This window comes from Dryobates pubescens (genome assembly GCF_014839835.1).
Source record: "Dryobates pubescens isolate bDryPub1 chromosome W unlocalized genomic scaffold, bDryPub1.pri SUPER_W_unloc_2, whole genome shotgun sequence".
Classification (NCBI taxonomy): Eukaryota; Metazoa; Chordata; class Aves; order Piciformes; family Picidae; genus Dryobates; species Dryobates pubescens.
Genome location: NW_026530689.1, coordinates 347,372 through 364,840, shown reverse-complemented (window position 1 = coordinate 364,840; position 17,469 = coordinate 347,372). Strand labels below are relative to the sequence as shown.

Here is a 17,469-nt window from a genome sequence, read left to right as displayed (position 1 = left end):
ACGAACAAGCAAGAAACTCTACGTTTCTTGGGGATAGTGGGATTTTGGAGACTACACATTCCTGGATACAGCCAGATTGTGAAACCTCTGTATCATGTGACTCGAAAGAGAAACAATTTCCACTGGGGACCTGAGCAACAAGCAGCCTTTGACCAGATAAAGCATGAAGTAGTACAAGCAGTGGGACTGGGACCTGTGCGAGATGGTCCAGACATTAAGAACATTTTGTACACGGCTGCAGGTGACAATGCCTGGTGCTTGTGGTAAAAAGCTCCAGGTGAGACACGTGGACGACCTCTTGGTTTCTGGAGTCGAGGTTACAGAGGTTCAGAGGCAAATTATACTCCAACAGAGAAAGAGATTCTAGCTGCCTATGAAGGAGTGAAAGCAGCTTCTGAAGTAATTGGAACTGAATCACAACTTCTCTTGGCTCCCAGATTACCAGTTTTGAATTGGATGTTCAAAGGCAAAGGTTCCACACCACATCATGCCACAGATTCCACCTGGTCCAAGTGGATGGCTCTGATAACACAGAGACCTCGAATGGGAAATCTTGAAAGACCTGGTCTGGTGGAGGTGATCTCAAGTTGGCCTGAAGATACCAACTGTGCTAAACCTCCAGAGGAGAGAGTAACTCGTGCTGAGGAAGCTCCTCCTTACAATGACCTTTCAGATGATGAGAAGAAATATGCTTTGTTCACAGACGGTTCCTGTCTTCTCGTCGGGAACAAGCGAAGGTGGAAGTCTGCAGTGTGGAGTCCGACACGCCGAGTTGCAGAGGCGAAGGATGGAGAAGGAGAGTCCAGTCAGTTTGCAGAGGTAAAAGCTGTCCAGCTAGCTCTCGACGTAGCTGAACGTGAGAGATGGCCAAAGCTTTATCTCTACACCGACTCATGGATGGTAGCCAATGCTCTATGGGGTTGGCTAAAGAACTGGAAGAAGAGTGGCTGGCAGAGGAAAGGAAAACCCATCTGGGCAGCCGACCTGTGGCAAGACATTGCTGATCGAATCGAGAGAATTCCAGTGAAAGTGAGACACATTGATGCTCACATTCCTAAGAGCAAAGCTACTGAGGAACAGCAGCACAACCATCAGGCAGATTTAGCTGCAAGAGTTTCTCAAGTAGACAAGGACTCTGAACTTGATCTCGACTGGAAACACCGAGGTGAGATATTCTTAGCTCGGTGGGCTCACGATTCATCAGGACATCAAGGCAGAGATGCAACATACCAGTGGGCTCGTGACAGATCCATAGACATTTCCATGGATGCCATCACACAAGTCATCCATGACTGTGACATTTGTGCTGCTATTAAGAAGGCAAAGCGAATTAAGCCCTTGTGGTATGGTGACAGATGGTCCAAGTACAGGTATGGTGAAGCTTGGCAGATTGACTACATTACTCCTACCACGTTCTCGCTCTGGTAAGCAGTACGTGCTTACTATGGTAGAGGCGAACACTGGATGGCTGGAAACTTATGCAGTTCCACACGCAACTGCACGCAACACCATTCTCGGTCTGGAGAGACAGATCCTGTGGAGACACAGAACTCCAGAGAGGATCGAGTCAGACAACGGAACTCACTTCAAGAACAACCTTGTAAAGAGCTGGGCAAAAGAGCACGGTATTGAGTGGATTTTCCATATTCCTTACTATGCACCAGCTGCAGGGAAGATTGAACGCTACAACAGTTTGTTGAAGACCACTCTCAAAGCCATGGGAGGTGGATCTTTGAAAAACTGGGAGAAACATTTAGCGCAAGCAACCTGGCTGGTGAATAGTAGAGGTTCAGTGAAACGAGCTGGACCGGCACATTCAGATCTGCTACGGAGGGTAGAAGGTGATAGAGTTCCTGTTGTTAGAGAAAAGAACCTATTAGGTAAAACTGTTTGTGTATTTTCTCCCTCAGGAGAGGCTAAACCTCTCCGAGGAGTGGTTTCAGCAGAAGGTCCGGGTCACACTTATTGGGTAATGCAAGAGAATGGTGAAATTCAGTGTATTCCACAAAGAGATTTAACTTTAGCTGAAAGAGTTTAATTTCAGACTGTTGTACAGCTACATCGCGCCCAAAGGAAGAATCCCTGAGGAATCTACAGTGCACAAACCCTGAGAACCCTGAGAGCCCTGAGTCAACTGAGAGTCCCTGTGTTCCTGTTTCCCTTCTCTTCACTTCGTCTGCGGAAAGACAAACTGCTTTCCATTTTCTTATTTCCTGACTTTTTTGGACTTCTCAATCATCTACATCTGAGTATAGCCGGAACGGACTATGAACTTTACTCACGAACTGTAAATATGTTTTCCGATTGGATGGACAGTACGAACGACCAATTAAATTGGTCACATCCCTTATCATGCATTAGCTGCTGGTAAAGTTGAATGATGCAATAAACTATTAAAGACTGAACTCTAAGCAATGGGTGCTGCAACATTTCAAAATTGGAATGAACATTTAGCAAAAGCTACCTTGTTAGTTAACACCAGGGTATACGTCAGTTGAGCTGGACCTGCTCAGCTGGAACTTCTACATACTGTAGAAAGGGATAAAGCCCTTGTGTCGCATGTCAGGAATATGTTGGGGAAAACAGTCTGGGCTACTCTTGCCTTGAACCAAGGTAAAACCCATTTGTGGGGTTGCTTTTGCTCAGGGACCTGGTTGCACTTGGTGGAGGATGGCAAAGTTAAATGTGTACCTCAAGATTTGATTTTGGGTGAGAAAAGCCAATTGTTTGATTTGTATGATGTTAATTATTACCTGATACTGCTGGCTACCATTTCTCTAGTTATTACAGTAAGTCATACAGATTAACAAAGAATGAATCTCAGCAACTGGCACCCAGTAATTTCCTCAAGACCAGCATTTTCACCACAGATCATGAAACATGGACTGCACCATATATATCAGCCGGTAGCTCTAGATGCACAGTACATCATCCTGCTGTGCCAAACTTCACCTGTCCAACAGATAGAACCCATGATTTTGGACTAAATGAATTCAATGAACTTTTTGAAGAAATAACTCACGAACCAGGGGACTAATACCTGTGTGTATATAAATGTGTGTGTAAATATATATGTATGGGAAAATATATATGATAAGAAAAAATACTGGTGACTTAGGTGTGATGTAAATGGTATGGGATAAGGGGTGGAATCCTGTCCTGGTTTTACTGGGTCAGAATCATAAGACAGCCAGAGGCTGCAGGCCATTAGTAGTTCTAAGTCAGCCAGGACAGCTGACTGGAGTTGGCTCACAGGTGTATCCCATATTATAAACATTGCAGTCAGTATAAAAGAGGAAGTTTGCCAAAATGGTTGGGACTTGCCTGAATCTTCTTTCTTTTCATGAGGACTGGTGTATGTTTGCTAGGGTGAGTATAACAGTGTGCACTTTATATTGGTATTAGTTTGGTTATTTCATTGAATCTGTTTCCATTTCAAACCACAAGTCTTCTCTCCTTTTTCTGAACCCTCTTCTCTGATGGGGAAGGGTCATTGTTTGATAGACCAACTTCTATAGTTTATCCCCAGACATGGACTAAGTGTACACTCTCTTTGTATATACATACACACAAAACTAACCTAAGTGATATTTTTTACATATTAAAAAATGGGGGACATTCATCTAAAAAGCAACAACAAAAGCAGCTTTGAACAATATTTCTTCCATGGGGGGACCTAAGGGAGTAGCTAATGGAATGTTTAGCTGGCCTTCATTTTGTGACCATTTTAGGCTGTGCCTTTAAGAAAGGGACAGTTTCTGGAACACTCTGGCTGAATGTTTTGAAAAACAAAAGATATTCTAAACAAATTTCATTGGTAGATTGGTAGAATGCAACTTTAAGTTTTAGTTCTGGTTGAGTCTCAGTCAGTTCTGTCTGTTCTGTCTTTTCAGCCTGTCTGTTTTTCAGTCTCTTTCTGAGCAGCAGCTGCTGGATGGAGTTAACCTTGAACTAACAGATAAGAATAATTCTTGCATATGCTTTGAGCTAACAAAATTTCCTCCTTAATAATTACCTTTTCTCTCTCTAACCCTTTTTGGGAAAAAAGGGAGGTGGGGGGAGAGAGGGGGTATGGGGGGGGCCCTCCTGGCTGGAGGAGGGAGTTTTGTTCTGTATTACATTCTTTGCTGTATATTTCTGTATATATATTGTAAATATTGTATATTGTGTATATATCCATCTGCATTTCATCCTGCTTGTAAATATAGCTTTAATTCATTTCTGCTTTTCCGCCTGAGTTAGCCATGGCTTCTTTGTGTGTGGGGAGGGGAGAACTGAACTTTCTCTCACCACCACACATGTCTATTTGGGATCCCTGCAGGATAAGAAGTGATGGGACATTTTGTTACACCTTGAACTGTGTGAGAAAGATTGGGAAGTGGAGATAATGAAATGCTGATGTGAAAAGCAGTTGGTGAAAAAGCCATCTGTTAAAATAAGGCAAAACAGTGCGCTTTAAGGTTGGCAGGCTGTGGGAAAATGAATTGAAGCACGTACAAACCTCTCGCTAAATAGCCACTGGTTTGGCAGGATGGGGCCGTTCTGGCTTAGCTGTGGCTGTGGCCACCTCCTCGCAAATTGGTCTGTTAGTTTGTATTTCAGCTCACAATGGTGGGACCGGCTGGATCGGGCCCACTATACTTTCCACAGTTCTCACAAACACCACCACGCTTCCATGCACTTTTTTTAAACAGTTCTCACTGTAGCTGTAAAAAAGTCAAATTGTACTGTGAGATGCATAGTCTGCATACTCACATCATATTATGCAAGGTGTTGTAGTCCAATTAGGCATGCTCTACTTGAGCCTCAGCTTGGCAGGAAAATGAAGACATAGCAGCTAAGTCTGCAATAGGACATTAGAGTCTCCTTTAGCTCTCCCATGGTAGCTTAACTCAATGGAAATGTGTATTAGGTCAATCAGGTAATCATTTACTGGTTATAATGAAAAAGCCATGATATAGGGTAATTGAGATACTCAGTTCTTCAGTGGATGGGTTGCAGGGTTGGGGGGGAAGGCAGAACCATCTACAGTAGTCTGTGATAGGTGAAGTGAAAACAATCATCAGTTTTGTGACCGTTTGAGGCTGTGCCTTTAAGAAAGGGACAGTGCTGGGACACTATGGCTGAATATTTTTGTAAATATTGATACTCTAAACTAATTTCATTGGTAGATTGGTAGAATGTAGCTTTAAGTTTTAGTGCAGCTGGAATTTTCCTTCAGTTTCCTGGGTGTTCCTCTTCGCTCTCCCTTTCCAGCCTGTTTGCTTCTGAGCATCCAGCCAGAGGGGCTGCAGATAACAGATAAGCACTAATCCTAGGCCTAACAAGAGTTTTCTTCCTTATTAACTGCCTTTCTCTCTCTCTAACCCCTCTTTGGGAAAAAAGGGAGGTAGGGGGAGAGAAGGGGGTACAGGGGGAACGCCCCTCTGTCTGGAGGTGGGGGGTGGCCTGTTCCTGTATCCTTCTTTGCTGTATATTTCTGTATATATATTGTAAATCTGTATATTTTGTGTACATACCCCTGCATTTCCATATTGCTTGTAAAATACAGCATTCTTTTTGCTTTTCCGGCTGAGTTAGCTGTGGTTATTTTTATTCCTTCTTAGTGGGGGAGAGAAAGCTGGGCCTTCTCTCTCAACCCACCACAAGTTTGAACTGAGCAAGGAAAGTCATGGGTCCAAAAGAAAGCATAGTTCAATTAGGTTTCCTATATCACAGCTTGCATTTGGAGATTAGATCTTCAGTAGTTATGCTGAAGTGATTGATTTTATGCTACTAAAAGTTTATGGTGACGGAGACATTTGCTTCGAAAAGCTTGAAGCCATCTCTACCAAGCTGTAACCTGTTTTCCCTACAGATAGAAATTAATTTCCACTCAGAACTGCACTCTTTCTTCAGGCATCCTATGAACTTGAGAGGCAAAATCACTTAGAATTGACTATACATTTGTTTTCCTTGATGTGCTGTGGAGAAGTATTAGAAAGCACACAATATAAATTGCACTCATTTTTTTTTATTAACTGTAAGAGAATTAGAATAGAATTAACCAGGTTGGAAAAGACCTTTGAGATCATCAAGTTCAACCTATCATCCAACACCAACTAATTAACTAAGCCATGGCACCAAGTGCTCCATCCAGTCTCCTCTTAAACATCTCCAGTGATGGTGACTCTGCCACCTCCCTGGGCAGTACATTCCAATGGCCAATCACCCTTTCTGTGAAGAATTCCTTCCTAACATCCAGCCTAAACCTCCCCTGGTGTGGCTTGAGACTGTCTCCTCTTGTTCTGTTGGTGGTTGCCTGGGAGAAGAGACCAACCCCCACCTGGCCACAACCTCCCATCAGGTAGTTGTAGACACAATAAGGTCACCTCTGAGCCTCCTCTTCTCCAGGCTAAGCAATCCCAGCTCCCTCAGCCTCTCCTCATAGGACTTGTGCTTGAGGCCTCTCACCAGCCTTGTTGCCCTTCTCTGGACATGTTCCAGAGTCTCAGGTCCCTTTCTGCCTGGCTGCTCTCCAGCCACTCTGACCCCAGCCTGTAGCACTGCATGGGGTGGTTGTGGCCAATGTGTAGAACCTGGCACTTAGATATCACAGTATCTCAGTATCACAGTAACTAAGGTTGGAAGAGACCCCAAGGATCATCAAGTCCAACCTGTTCCAACAGACCTCACAACTAGATCATGGCACCAAGTGCCACGTCCAATCTCCCCTTGAACACCTCCAGGGACGGCGACTCCACCACCTCCCTGGGCAGCCCATTCCAATGACGAATGACTCGCTCAGTGAAGAACTTTTTCCTCACCTCAAGTCTAAACCTCCCCTGGCACAGCTTGAGACTGTGTCCCCTTGTTCTGGTGCTGGTTGCCTGGGAGAAGAGACCAACCCCCTCCTATCTACAACCACCTTTCAGGTAGTTGTAGAGGGCAATGAGGTCACCTCTGATCCTTCTCTTCTCCAGGCTAAACAATCCCAGATCCCTCAGCCTCTCCTCATAGGGCTTGTGCTCAAGGCCTCTCACCAGCCTTGTTGCCCTTCTCTGGACACGTTCAAGTGTCTCGATGTCCTTCCTAAACTGAGGGGCCCAGAACTGGACACAGTACTCAAGGTGTGGCCTAACCAATGCAGAGTACAGGGGCACAATGACCTCCCTGCTCCTGCTGGCCACACTATTCCTAATACAGGCCAGGATGCCATTGGCCTTCTTGGCCACCTGGGCACACTGCTGGCTCATGTTTAGGTGGGTGTCAATCAGCACCCCCAGGTCCCTCTCCGTTTGGCAGCTCTCCAGCCACTCTGACCCCAGCCTGTAGCTCTGCATGGGGTTGCCGTGGCCAAAGTGCAGCACCTGGCACTTGGACTTATTAAATGCCATGCCATTGGACTCTGCCCATCTGTCCAGTCGGTCGAGGTCCCTCTGCAGAGCCTTTCTACCCTCTAACTGACTAACATCTGTTCCCAACTTGGTGTCATCTGCAAACTTGCCGATGACTGACTCAACCCCCTCATCCAGATCATCAATGAAGATGTTAAAGAGGATGGGGCCCAGCACTGATCCCTGGGGGACGCCACTGGTGACTGGCCACCAGCCGGATGTGGCACCATTCACCACCACTCTCTGGGCTCGGCCGTCCAGCCAGTTCCTAACCCAGCACAGAGTGTTGTGGTCCAAACCACGAGCTGACAGCTTAGCCAGCAGTTTACTGTGGGGGACGGTGTCAAAGGCCTTGCTGAAGTCCAGATAGACTACATCCACAGGCCTCCCCACATCCACCAGACGGGTCACCTGATCATAGAAGGAGATCAGGTTGGAGAGGCAGGACCTGCCCTTCCTAAATCCATGTTGGCTGGACCTGAGCCCTTGGCCATCCTTCAGGTGCGCAGTTATTGCCGCCAGGATAATCTGTTCCATCACTTTCCCTGGCACTGAGGTCAGGCTGACTGGCCTGGAATTTCCGGGTTCCTCCATCCGTCCCTTCTTGTGGATGGGGACCACATTGGCCAGTTTCCAGTCATCTGGGACCTCTCCAGTGAGCCAGGACTGGAGGAAAATGATGGAGAGCGGCTTGGCCAGCTCATCTGCCAGCTCTCTCAGCACCCTAGGATGGATCCCATCCGGTCCCATGGACTTATGGGTGTCCAAGTGGCTCAGCAGGTCCCGGACTAATTCCTCATGGATTTCCGGGGCATTACACTGCTCCCCGACCCTATTACCCAGCTCAGGAGGCCACTCATCCTGGACTCCTACCTTGCTGTTAAACATCGAGGCAAAGAAGGCGTTCAGGACCTCAGCCTTTTCCTCATCTTCGGTCACCATGTTCCCCTCCAGGTCCAGTAAGGAGTGGAGGTTCTTCTTGCCCTTCTTTTTAGCGTTGATATATTTGTAAAATTGCTTTTTATTATCTTTCACAGAGGTGGCCAGCTTCAGTTCCAACTGGGCCTTTGCCTCTCTAATTTTATTCCTACATAGTCTAACCACTTCCTTAAACATACCTCGAGAAGCCTTCCCCTCCTTCCAAAGGTGATACAGCCTCTTTTTTTCCCTTAAATCCTTCAGGAGCTGCTTGTCCATCCAGGCCGGTCTCCTTCCCCGCCGGCTCATCTTTCGGCACATGGGGACCCCCAGTTCCTGTGCCTTCAAGAGCTCCTGTTTGAAGTAGGTCCAACCCTCCTGGACCCCTCGGTTCATGAGGGTTGGTACCCAGGGAACTTTACAAATAAGTTTCTTAAAGAGGCTGAAGTTTGCCCTCCGGAAGTCCAAGGTGAAGGTTCTGTTGGTGCTCCTCCCTATCTCCCTGCATATTGAAAACTTCACTATCTCGTGGTCACTGCACCCTAGGCAGCCTCCCACGGTCACATCTCCCACTAGCCCTTCCCTATTGGAGAGCAGCAAGTCAAGCAGAGCCTGTCCCCTGGTAGGCTCACTTAACAGCTGCGTCAGGAAGCAATCCTCTATCCGCTCCAGGAATCTTCTGGACTGCCTTCTCTCTGCTGAATTAAGTTCCCAGCAGATATCCGGCAGGTTGAAGTCCCCCACGAGGACAAGATCTGATGATCTTGAAACAGCCTCCAGTTGTTTATAGAATAATTCATCAGCCTCCTCATCCTGGTTGGGTGGTCTATAACAGACTCCAACCAGGATGTCAGATTTGTTGGGCTGCCCTCTGATTTTAACCCACAGGCTCTCAATTCCTTCATCTTCCACCTCAAGTTCTGAGGCAGAAAGTGTCTCCCTAATATACAAAGCCACCCCTCCTCCTCTCCTCCCTCGCCTATCCCTCCTAAAGAGCCTGTAGCCCCCCAGTGTAGCACTCCAATCGTGCCTGTTGTCCCACCATGTTTCTGAGATGGCAACTATATCATAGTTGCCCTGGTGCATTAGGAATGATATGTTCAATCTCATGCCGTTGGACTCTGCCCACCTGTCCAGCCTGGCATGGTCTCACTGCAGAACTCCCCTACCCTCTAACAGATCAACATGTGCCCCCAGCTTAGTGTCGTCTGCAAACGTACTGATGATGGACTCAATCCCCTTGTTCAGGTCATCGATAAAGGTATTAAAGAGCATAGGGCCCAGCTCTGGGTCTTACAATCTCACCTCCCCCTTAATTCGCCAATGAAATTCATTTAGAATACAGAATATTTATAAACATTTAGCCAGAGTGCCCCTTCCTTAAAGGCACAGCCTCAAACGGTCACAGTGTACCCTCAGGTGGGAATGGGATGTCTCTGGGTTTGCTTTGCGATCTCTCTTTGTCACTGCGCTTTGGGTTGTCTGTAAACATTCACTGCTTTCTGTTTAAACTTTCTATCACTTTTGCAATCCATTTGTCTGAGTGTTTATTTCTGCCCATGGTGGGGAGAGGGGGCTGCCTCAACCCAGCACATGGGTCCAAAAGAAACTGTAGTTCAATTAAGTTTCCTTTATCAAAGTTTGCATTTGGAGATTAGATCTTCAGTGGTTATGCTGAAGTGATTGATTTTATGCTACTAAAAGTTTATGGTGATGGAGACATGCGCCTCAAAAACCTGGAAGCCATCTGTACCAAGCTGTAACCTGTTTTCCCTACAGATAGAAATTAATTTCCACTCAGAACTGCACAGAAAACAAGACTTGGAAATTTATTTCTTTATCCCACTATGGTGAGAACTTGTTAAATATGGCAATAGCAACATTTGTTACCTTCAAAGGAGCTTCTGCAAGTATGCCATACTATGGGTGTATCAGTTCTTACCATTTTCCTCTTAAAAATGCTACTCAAATTTAGTTACAGTGACATTTAGATCTACAAGTATTACACAAAAACATTGTGTGTTTTTGAAGTACATACACTAAAATAAATACTATTGGGCTTTTAAAAATAAGTAAAACTTTTTACACAGCCTATCATATTTTTATCTTTCTATACATTCTAACAGATCATCTGCAGCTACAGCCAGCAATATGAAGTCACACTACAGGACCGACAAGACTAATATTGAACATGTGTGCAAATTGTGACTTCTTGCAATTTACAGCACTACATGTTGGGAGGCTTGGGGTGAGAGGGAAATAGTAGAAAAGAAAAAACATTACTTACCTGAGCTTTTCTGACAAGCTGAGAAAAATCAGGCAAATAGAAACCAATGGGTAATCCAACTTTTGCTGATGTTTTGAATTTGTCTCCTATCTTAAATGGGACATCGTCAAGATAACTGAAAGGCCCTAAGATCAAAAGCAGAAATTGTATCAAAAAAACCCTTATGCATTTGATGTATTCAATTAAAGCTCATGTTTCTGTATTTGGGAAGTATTTTCTCTCTGCTGCCTGAACTACATCAGGTGACTCAATACAAAGGAAGTTGCTTGATCAGAAATCCAGTGAATCTGGTTGGACTTGATCGCCTCGGTTTTGGTGGTTTGTTGGGGTGTTTTGTTCTGGTGAGGGGTTTTGTTTGTTTTGGTGCTGGGTGTTGGGGTTTTTTCCCATGTTCTAGTTCATAGCTATTAAAAAAAAAACAAAAAAACAAACAACCAAGCACACACAATGCAACAACCCCACAATTGAACAGATTTTGGAGTCAATATATCACATTTTAGGTCTCCTGAACACTATTGTTATGTTTCTATAAAAAGATCCATTGGTTTTGTCATATTCAAAACAGGCTTCAAAACAACCCAGCTTTAGAGCAGCTAAACCAAACTAAATTCCAGGGTTTGCCATAAAAGTAGGAAGCAACATTTGGACAGAAGTGGTCACAAGGGCAAAGTGACCCAAAGTCTAGATTCTCCACTTTAAGCAAATAACTCAAGACTATTTAGTATAGTATTTCTGATTTATTTTTTTTTAAACAAAGCAATCTAACTTAATCAGCTGTCTCATTTGTGATCACTCCAATGAGAGGCCTCAGATATTTCAGTCTCCTCTTTGTCCTTTATATCTATCACTCTTATGTGGCATTTCCAAAGTAATTTTGGATGAAACTTGTTCTTCAGGCATCCTACAAACTCATGAGGCAGAATCACTTAGAACTTGACCACCTCCAAGAAGCCAGACTATATATTTGTTTTCCTTGATGTGGAGCTGTGGAGAAATATTAGGAAGCACACAATATAAATTGCACTCAGTTTTGTGATTAACTGAAAGAGGTTTCTTGGAACCCTGATCTAAGCTTTTAGAGTTACAAACAAGGGTTCTGGCTGTGTACAACAATCTGAAGTGTTCCTTTAGCACTGATTTGTAACTTTGCTTTGAATGTTGCAGTTCCCCCCAAAAAAGAACATTAGTGTCAACATTAGAGGTTAGTCACTGAACAACATTATTTCTCAGTGAACTTGTCATTTTTATCTGACCTATTTTCATACTCAGATGACAGTTTAAGTAAGGGAAACATAATGACCAAGGATGAGGTACTTAATGCCTTCTTTGCCTCACTCTTTGGTAGTAGAACTAGTTGTTTTCTGGGTGATCAGCCCCCTGAGCTGGAAGACAGGGAAAAGAATGAAGTCCCCATAATCCAAGAGGAGATGGTTAGTGACTTGCTGCGTCACTTAAGCGTATACCCAAGGGCACTAGGGAAGCTGGCAGAAGCACTCACCAAGCCACTTTCCATCATTTACCAGCAGTCCTGACTAACTGTGGAGATATCACTTGAAGGGAGATTGGAAAATGTGATGCTCATCTACAAGAGGAGCTGGGGAAGGTCATGAAACAGAGAATCTCAAGTGCCCTGCATGTGCAGGGCAACCAGGTGATCAGTCCCAGTCAGCATGAGTTCATGAGGGGCAGGTCTTGTTTGACAAACCTGATGTCTTTCTACAACAAGGTAACCTGCTTAGTAGATGAGGGAAAGGCTGTGGATCTTGTTTAGCTGGGCTTTAGTAAAGCCTCTGATACTGTCTCCCACAGCATCCTCATGGAGAAACTGGCTGCACATGGTTGGGATGGGTGGATGCTTTGCTGGGTAAAAAAAATAAACGGCTGGATGGCTGGGCCCAAAGAGTGGTGGTGAACAGAGTTAAATTCGGTTGGTGGCTGGTCACAAGTGGTGTTCCCCAGGGCTCAATTTTGGAGCTAGTCTTGTTTAACATCTTAACAGGCCATTTTTATTAATCCTTAATCATGTATTTAAATGAGGCTTTTTCTTCTGTACTTCAATTTTTCACATTTGAGACTCAATTAAAAGCTCAAGGAAAAATGGAACTTCCCAGAACCCTCTTATCTGAAAGATTGCCCAGAAAGATCAAGGCTGATTTTCTAAAAGCAGAAGTTTCTATAGCATAAGAAATCGATTTAGAAATTTCACATGAACCTCCCAGTATATTGCTTTGATTACTGATTTCAAGAAACTACATTACATACAACAAATGGAACTTTCGTGTTCCACAGAAATATTAAATCTCAAATAATATAATAATATATTATGTATATATTATATAATATGTATAATATTAAATCTCTTATTTTCTAAAAGTTAAGCATGTATGCAGGTAAATTTTTGTTACCAATCATATGCATGGTGCTAAACCTCTCAAATATAGAAGATATTCTTTGCTTGCCTGCTGAACCAGATTAATCCAATTTAGTAAAAAATTCACTGCTGAACAAAAAGCAAGCATAGCTCAATGATATATTAAAAGCTTCACTTTCAGTTAAACTTTTTGTGTGACTTCCATAGAAAGGAGCTACAGATCTAGTGTCCACTTCAGCAAACATCAGATCAGTATCACAACTGCAGTTCAGCTTTGATTCTGAAAGGGAAAGTGGAAGTACAGGAAGGTATTATTCTGCCATGAAGAACCAAGGAATAGTCACAGTTTAACCAAAGAACAGGCAAAGCATCAGCAAGCAACTATGCAAGAAGGATGCCAAGGCACTTAATTCCGAATAGAATAGAATAGAATAGAATAGAATAGAATAGAATAGAATAGAATAAACCAGGTTGGACGAGACCTTCAAGATCATCGCGTCCAACCTATCATCCAAACCACCTAATCAACTAGACCATGCAACCAAGCACCTTATCAAGTCTCAGAGGCTAAACAGATTAGTCTTTATGACCTGTCTAGGCTGGTACATTAGTCAAGAGAAATAGTAGGATTCATCCTTGTGTCAGGTTACACCCATCTGGGGCGGGGCTGAAAAGAACCCAGCCCCCCAGTGGACAAAGAAACCTGACCCAGGTGGGCAGAGAGACTTGGTTTTTCCCCCTCCCAGGGGAAGGGGTCTCGAGGTCAAAGTCTATTCCACCACTTCTTCCTGTCCAGCAAGCCTAATTAAGGGGAGCCATCTTCTTGGCTCTTGCTTCTTCCTTGCCTGCTTGACAGACATCTCTGCTGCCCCTGCTTCCTGAGTTACCATGTGGCTTGCCTCCATGCTGCATCTGCACTTCTAAGGACTGCATCCAAAGAGGATCCACATTTACATCAAGGGAATACAATGCCAGCTGGGCCTGGTTTTTTATATTTTTCTATTTACCCTTTTCCTTATACCTTTGTAACTTTCTCTATTATTCAAATACCATATATATTTTGTTAAACTTACCTTTTTTACTTCCAAGTCAATTCCAGACCATTTATTTTGTGATTTTTTTTTTATTATTATTATTTACTTCTCCTTTCTCCTGCCTAATTTGCTTTTACCCTACCAGGAAAAAAGGGAGAGGGGAGGCAATCTAAATCTGTCCCATTTGGGCTCTTGGACTCTGGGAAAAGCTTAAACTCCAACAATCCTATTGAAGAGAGAAGAATATCAGTTTTCACTTACCATGAGAGTCAGATGCCAACTTCTTAGAAGCCATTTAGAACCTGAAAAACATTTTAAAAGAGCTTTATCAACTTTATACATGTAGCACAGCATAAGCCTATGCAGTTCTCTAGATTATGGGACGTGTTGTAGACACTTCTAGCAGGTGTAAGAGACAGGTACCCCTTCGGGGATGGTATAAGGGATCATCTTGGAAGATGGATTGCCATAGGAAAGGCATCCAATATTTGAGGGAACTGCCTGTGCTGAAAATGTTCTATGACATGAATGACAATCCCCAGCCTGTAGACCCAGATGAGGCAGTGTGCACACCAGCCATGTGAAAAAAAGTTCTTATGAGCTGCCATATGCCTGCTCATTGGCAATGTCAGTCTGGGCCATGAGAGATGGCCAAGGACAAACAGTGGATGAACTGATTAGCCTGCTCTGGCAATATGAGGGAAGTTTCTCTTCTAATGTACAGGCCTATGTTTCAGCCATGGAGGAACTGACTTGAAGGTTTGACCAATTCTAAGGGAACTCATCTGACTCCCCTCCTGCACAGCCCAGTGTATCAGGAAATTCTCCCCCAAAGAACACTGCTCCTGTTTCCAGTGGGAAACCTTCCAAAAAGAGCAAACAAATGGATACAAATGTCTGCAGAGACCAGCTTCAGGGCAGGTAAGGCTGCACTGGGGAAGGGATCTGAAGCAAAAAGGTCTCTGTGGCTTTTTTGAAGCCTGATAAAACACTATCCCTGTGCCAGGGGCTGGTGGGCCTGAGGAAAGACCTCCCAGAAGAGGACCTGACATGGTTATAACATGGCCAAAAGCCACTGCCAGAAGGAATGTGGCAACTCAGACTGAGCTCCTGTATGAAAATGTGGCAATGCAGGTGTCCGGCTGCAAGGAGTACCTTCCCCTGGTGCTTGTTCCAATGGGAGGCAGTGGCACCACCTGTCTGTGGTGTGAACAGATCAATGATTTGCTCAGCCAGGTGGTAGAGCTGAAAGAGGAGCTGGTAAGGTTGAGAAGAATCAGAGAATATAAGATGAAATAGATTGATGGAATCATACCATGCGAAGGCAGCAGGTAGAGGCTCTTCAAAAAGCAGAGAATCCCCTCCCCTCCTGTCACCAGGCTGAAGGAAGAGGCCTAAGAAAAGGAAGGGAATGGATACAGGTTCCTGCTAGGGGAGTGTGACCGTTTGAGGCTGTGCCTTTAAGGAAGGGACACTCTGGCTAAATGTTTGTAAATATATTGTATTCTAAATTAATTTCATTGGTGGATTATGGGGGAGTAAGATCCACCTGGAGCGGCTGGAACTTTTGTTTAGTTTCGCTTCCTTTCGCTTCCCTTCTAGCTGACCGCTTCTGGGCTTCTGGCCAAATAACAGATAAGATACTAACCCCCTGTACTTAGGCCTTTTTCTGCCTTGCTAACACCCCTTTGCTCTTTCTACTCCTCTTTGGGGAAGAAGGGAGGTAGGGGGGTGAAGGGGGCACGGGGGGAAGCCCCCTCTGTCGGGGGTCTGGTTTCTGATTTTGTTTCTTTGCTGTATATTTCTGTATATATTGTAAATTCTGTATATTTGTGTACATAATTTCCCTGCTGATCATTGCTTTGTAAATATAGCATTCCCTTTTGCTTCACTGGCTGGGCTAGTTGTGGGGTTTTTTCCCTTTACTTCTTCTTAGTGGGGGAGGGAAAGCTGGGCCTTTCCTTTCAACCCACCACAGGGAGGCAGGTGAACCCCTTCCCAGCCTCCCTCGCCTTCCCAGTTACCCTTACGCAACAGATATAGAGCACTGGAAGTTGAGAGCCAGGAAAAGGAGGATGTAGAAGGACCATCTACAGGGTTGTCTAGAATGAGGCAATCTGCCCTATGCGTTATTACTTACGATGTTATAAAAAACGGAGAGTAATTGTTATTGGAGACTCCCTTCTCAGGGGAACAGAAGGCCCCATATGCCCATCTGACCCATCCCACAGGGAAGTCTGCTGCCTCCCTGGGGCCTAGGTTAAGGTTGTTAATAGGAAGCTCCCAGGTGTGGTAGGGCCTTCTGATTATTAGCTGCTTTTAGTAATGCAGAATGGTAATGATGAGGTAGAGGAGAGATGATGGGGGCAATCAAAAGGGCACTGGGGGCAGATGCTAAAAGGATCACATGTGCAGGTTCTATTTGCCTCAGTCCCTTCAATTACAAGAAAAAATACTGAGAGACTCAAAAAAGCACACCAGATTAATACTTGGCTTAAAAGGTGGTGCCAATGGTCCAGTTTGGGGTTCAGTGAACCGAGCTGGACCAGCACATTCAGATCTGCTACGGAGGGTAGAAGGTGATAGAGTTCCTGTTGTTAGAGAAAAGAATCTGTTAGGTAAAACTGTTTGGGTATTTTCTCCCTCAGGAGAGGCTAAACCTGTCCGAGGGGTGGTTTCAGCAGAAGGTCCGGGTCACACTTATTGGGTAATGCAGGAGAATGGTCAAATTCAGTGTATTCCACAAAGAAATTTAACTTTAGCTGAAAGAGTTTAGTTTCAGACTGTCGTACAGCTACAACGCGCCCAAAGGAAGAATCCCTGAGGAATCTACAGTGCACGAACCCTGAGAGCCCTGAGTCAACTGAGAGTCCCTGTGTTCCTGTTTGCCTTTTCTTCACTTTGTCTGCGGAGAGACAAGCTGGTTTCCATTTTCTTATTTCTTGACCTTTTTGGACTTATGAATTGTCTACATCTGGGTGTAGCCGGAACGGACTATGAACTTTACTCACGAACTGTAAATATTGTTTCTGATTGGATGGACAGTGCGAACGACCAATGAAATTGTTTAGAAGGGGTGGACTGTGGCCGTTTGACGCTGTGCCTTTAAGGAAGGGGCACACTGGCTAAATGTTTATAAAATATTTTGGTATTCTAAACGAATTTCATTGGTAGGATTGTGGGAGGAGAGATTGGACCCAGGGGAGTTGGGAACTTTCTCTCAGTCTTCCTTCCTTCGCTGTCCCTCTCGGCTGGATCTGCTTCTGGGCTTCTTGCCAAGAGATAAGAACTAACTCTCTCCCTGTAACAGGCCTGTCCGCTTCTTCCCCTGTCCTGCTAACCATCCTTGTCTCTTCTTCTACCTCTTTGGGGGAGAAGGGAGGTAGGGGGGTGAAGGGGGCACAGGGGGAAGCCCCCTCTGTGGGGGGTCTGGTTTCTGGTTGAGTTTATTTGCTGTATATTCCTGTATATACTGTAAAATAC

General features: G+C 44.6%; 1 protein-coding gene across 2 annotated transcripts in view; it reads right to left on the bottom strand.

Annotated features, from left to right (window-relative positions):
- The window catches only part of LOC104296286 (ubiquitin-associated protein 1-like), a 110,005-nt gene extending 95,714 nt beyond the window's left edge, over positions 1-14,291 (bottom strand). For both annotated transcript variants that reach the window (XM_054179266.1, XM_054179265.1), the window contains exons 1-2: positions 14,248-14,291; positions 10,582-10,706 (exon numbers count right to left, since the gene is read on the bottom strand). In XM_054179266.1, the coding sequence (XP_054035241.1) occupies positions 10,582-10,706; positions 14,248-14,281 (159 nt within the window). In that variant the 5' untranslated portion in view covers positions 14,282-14,291. The remainder of the gene's footprint in view (positions 1-10,581; positions 10,707-14,247) is intronic.
- Between the last annotated feature and the right edge of the window lie 3,178 nt (positions 14,292-17,469).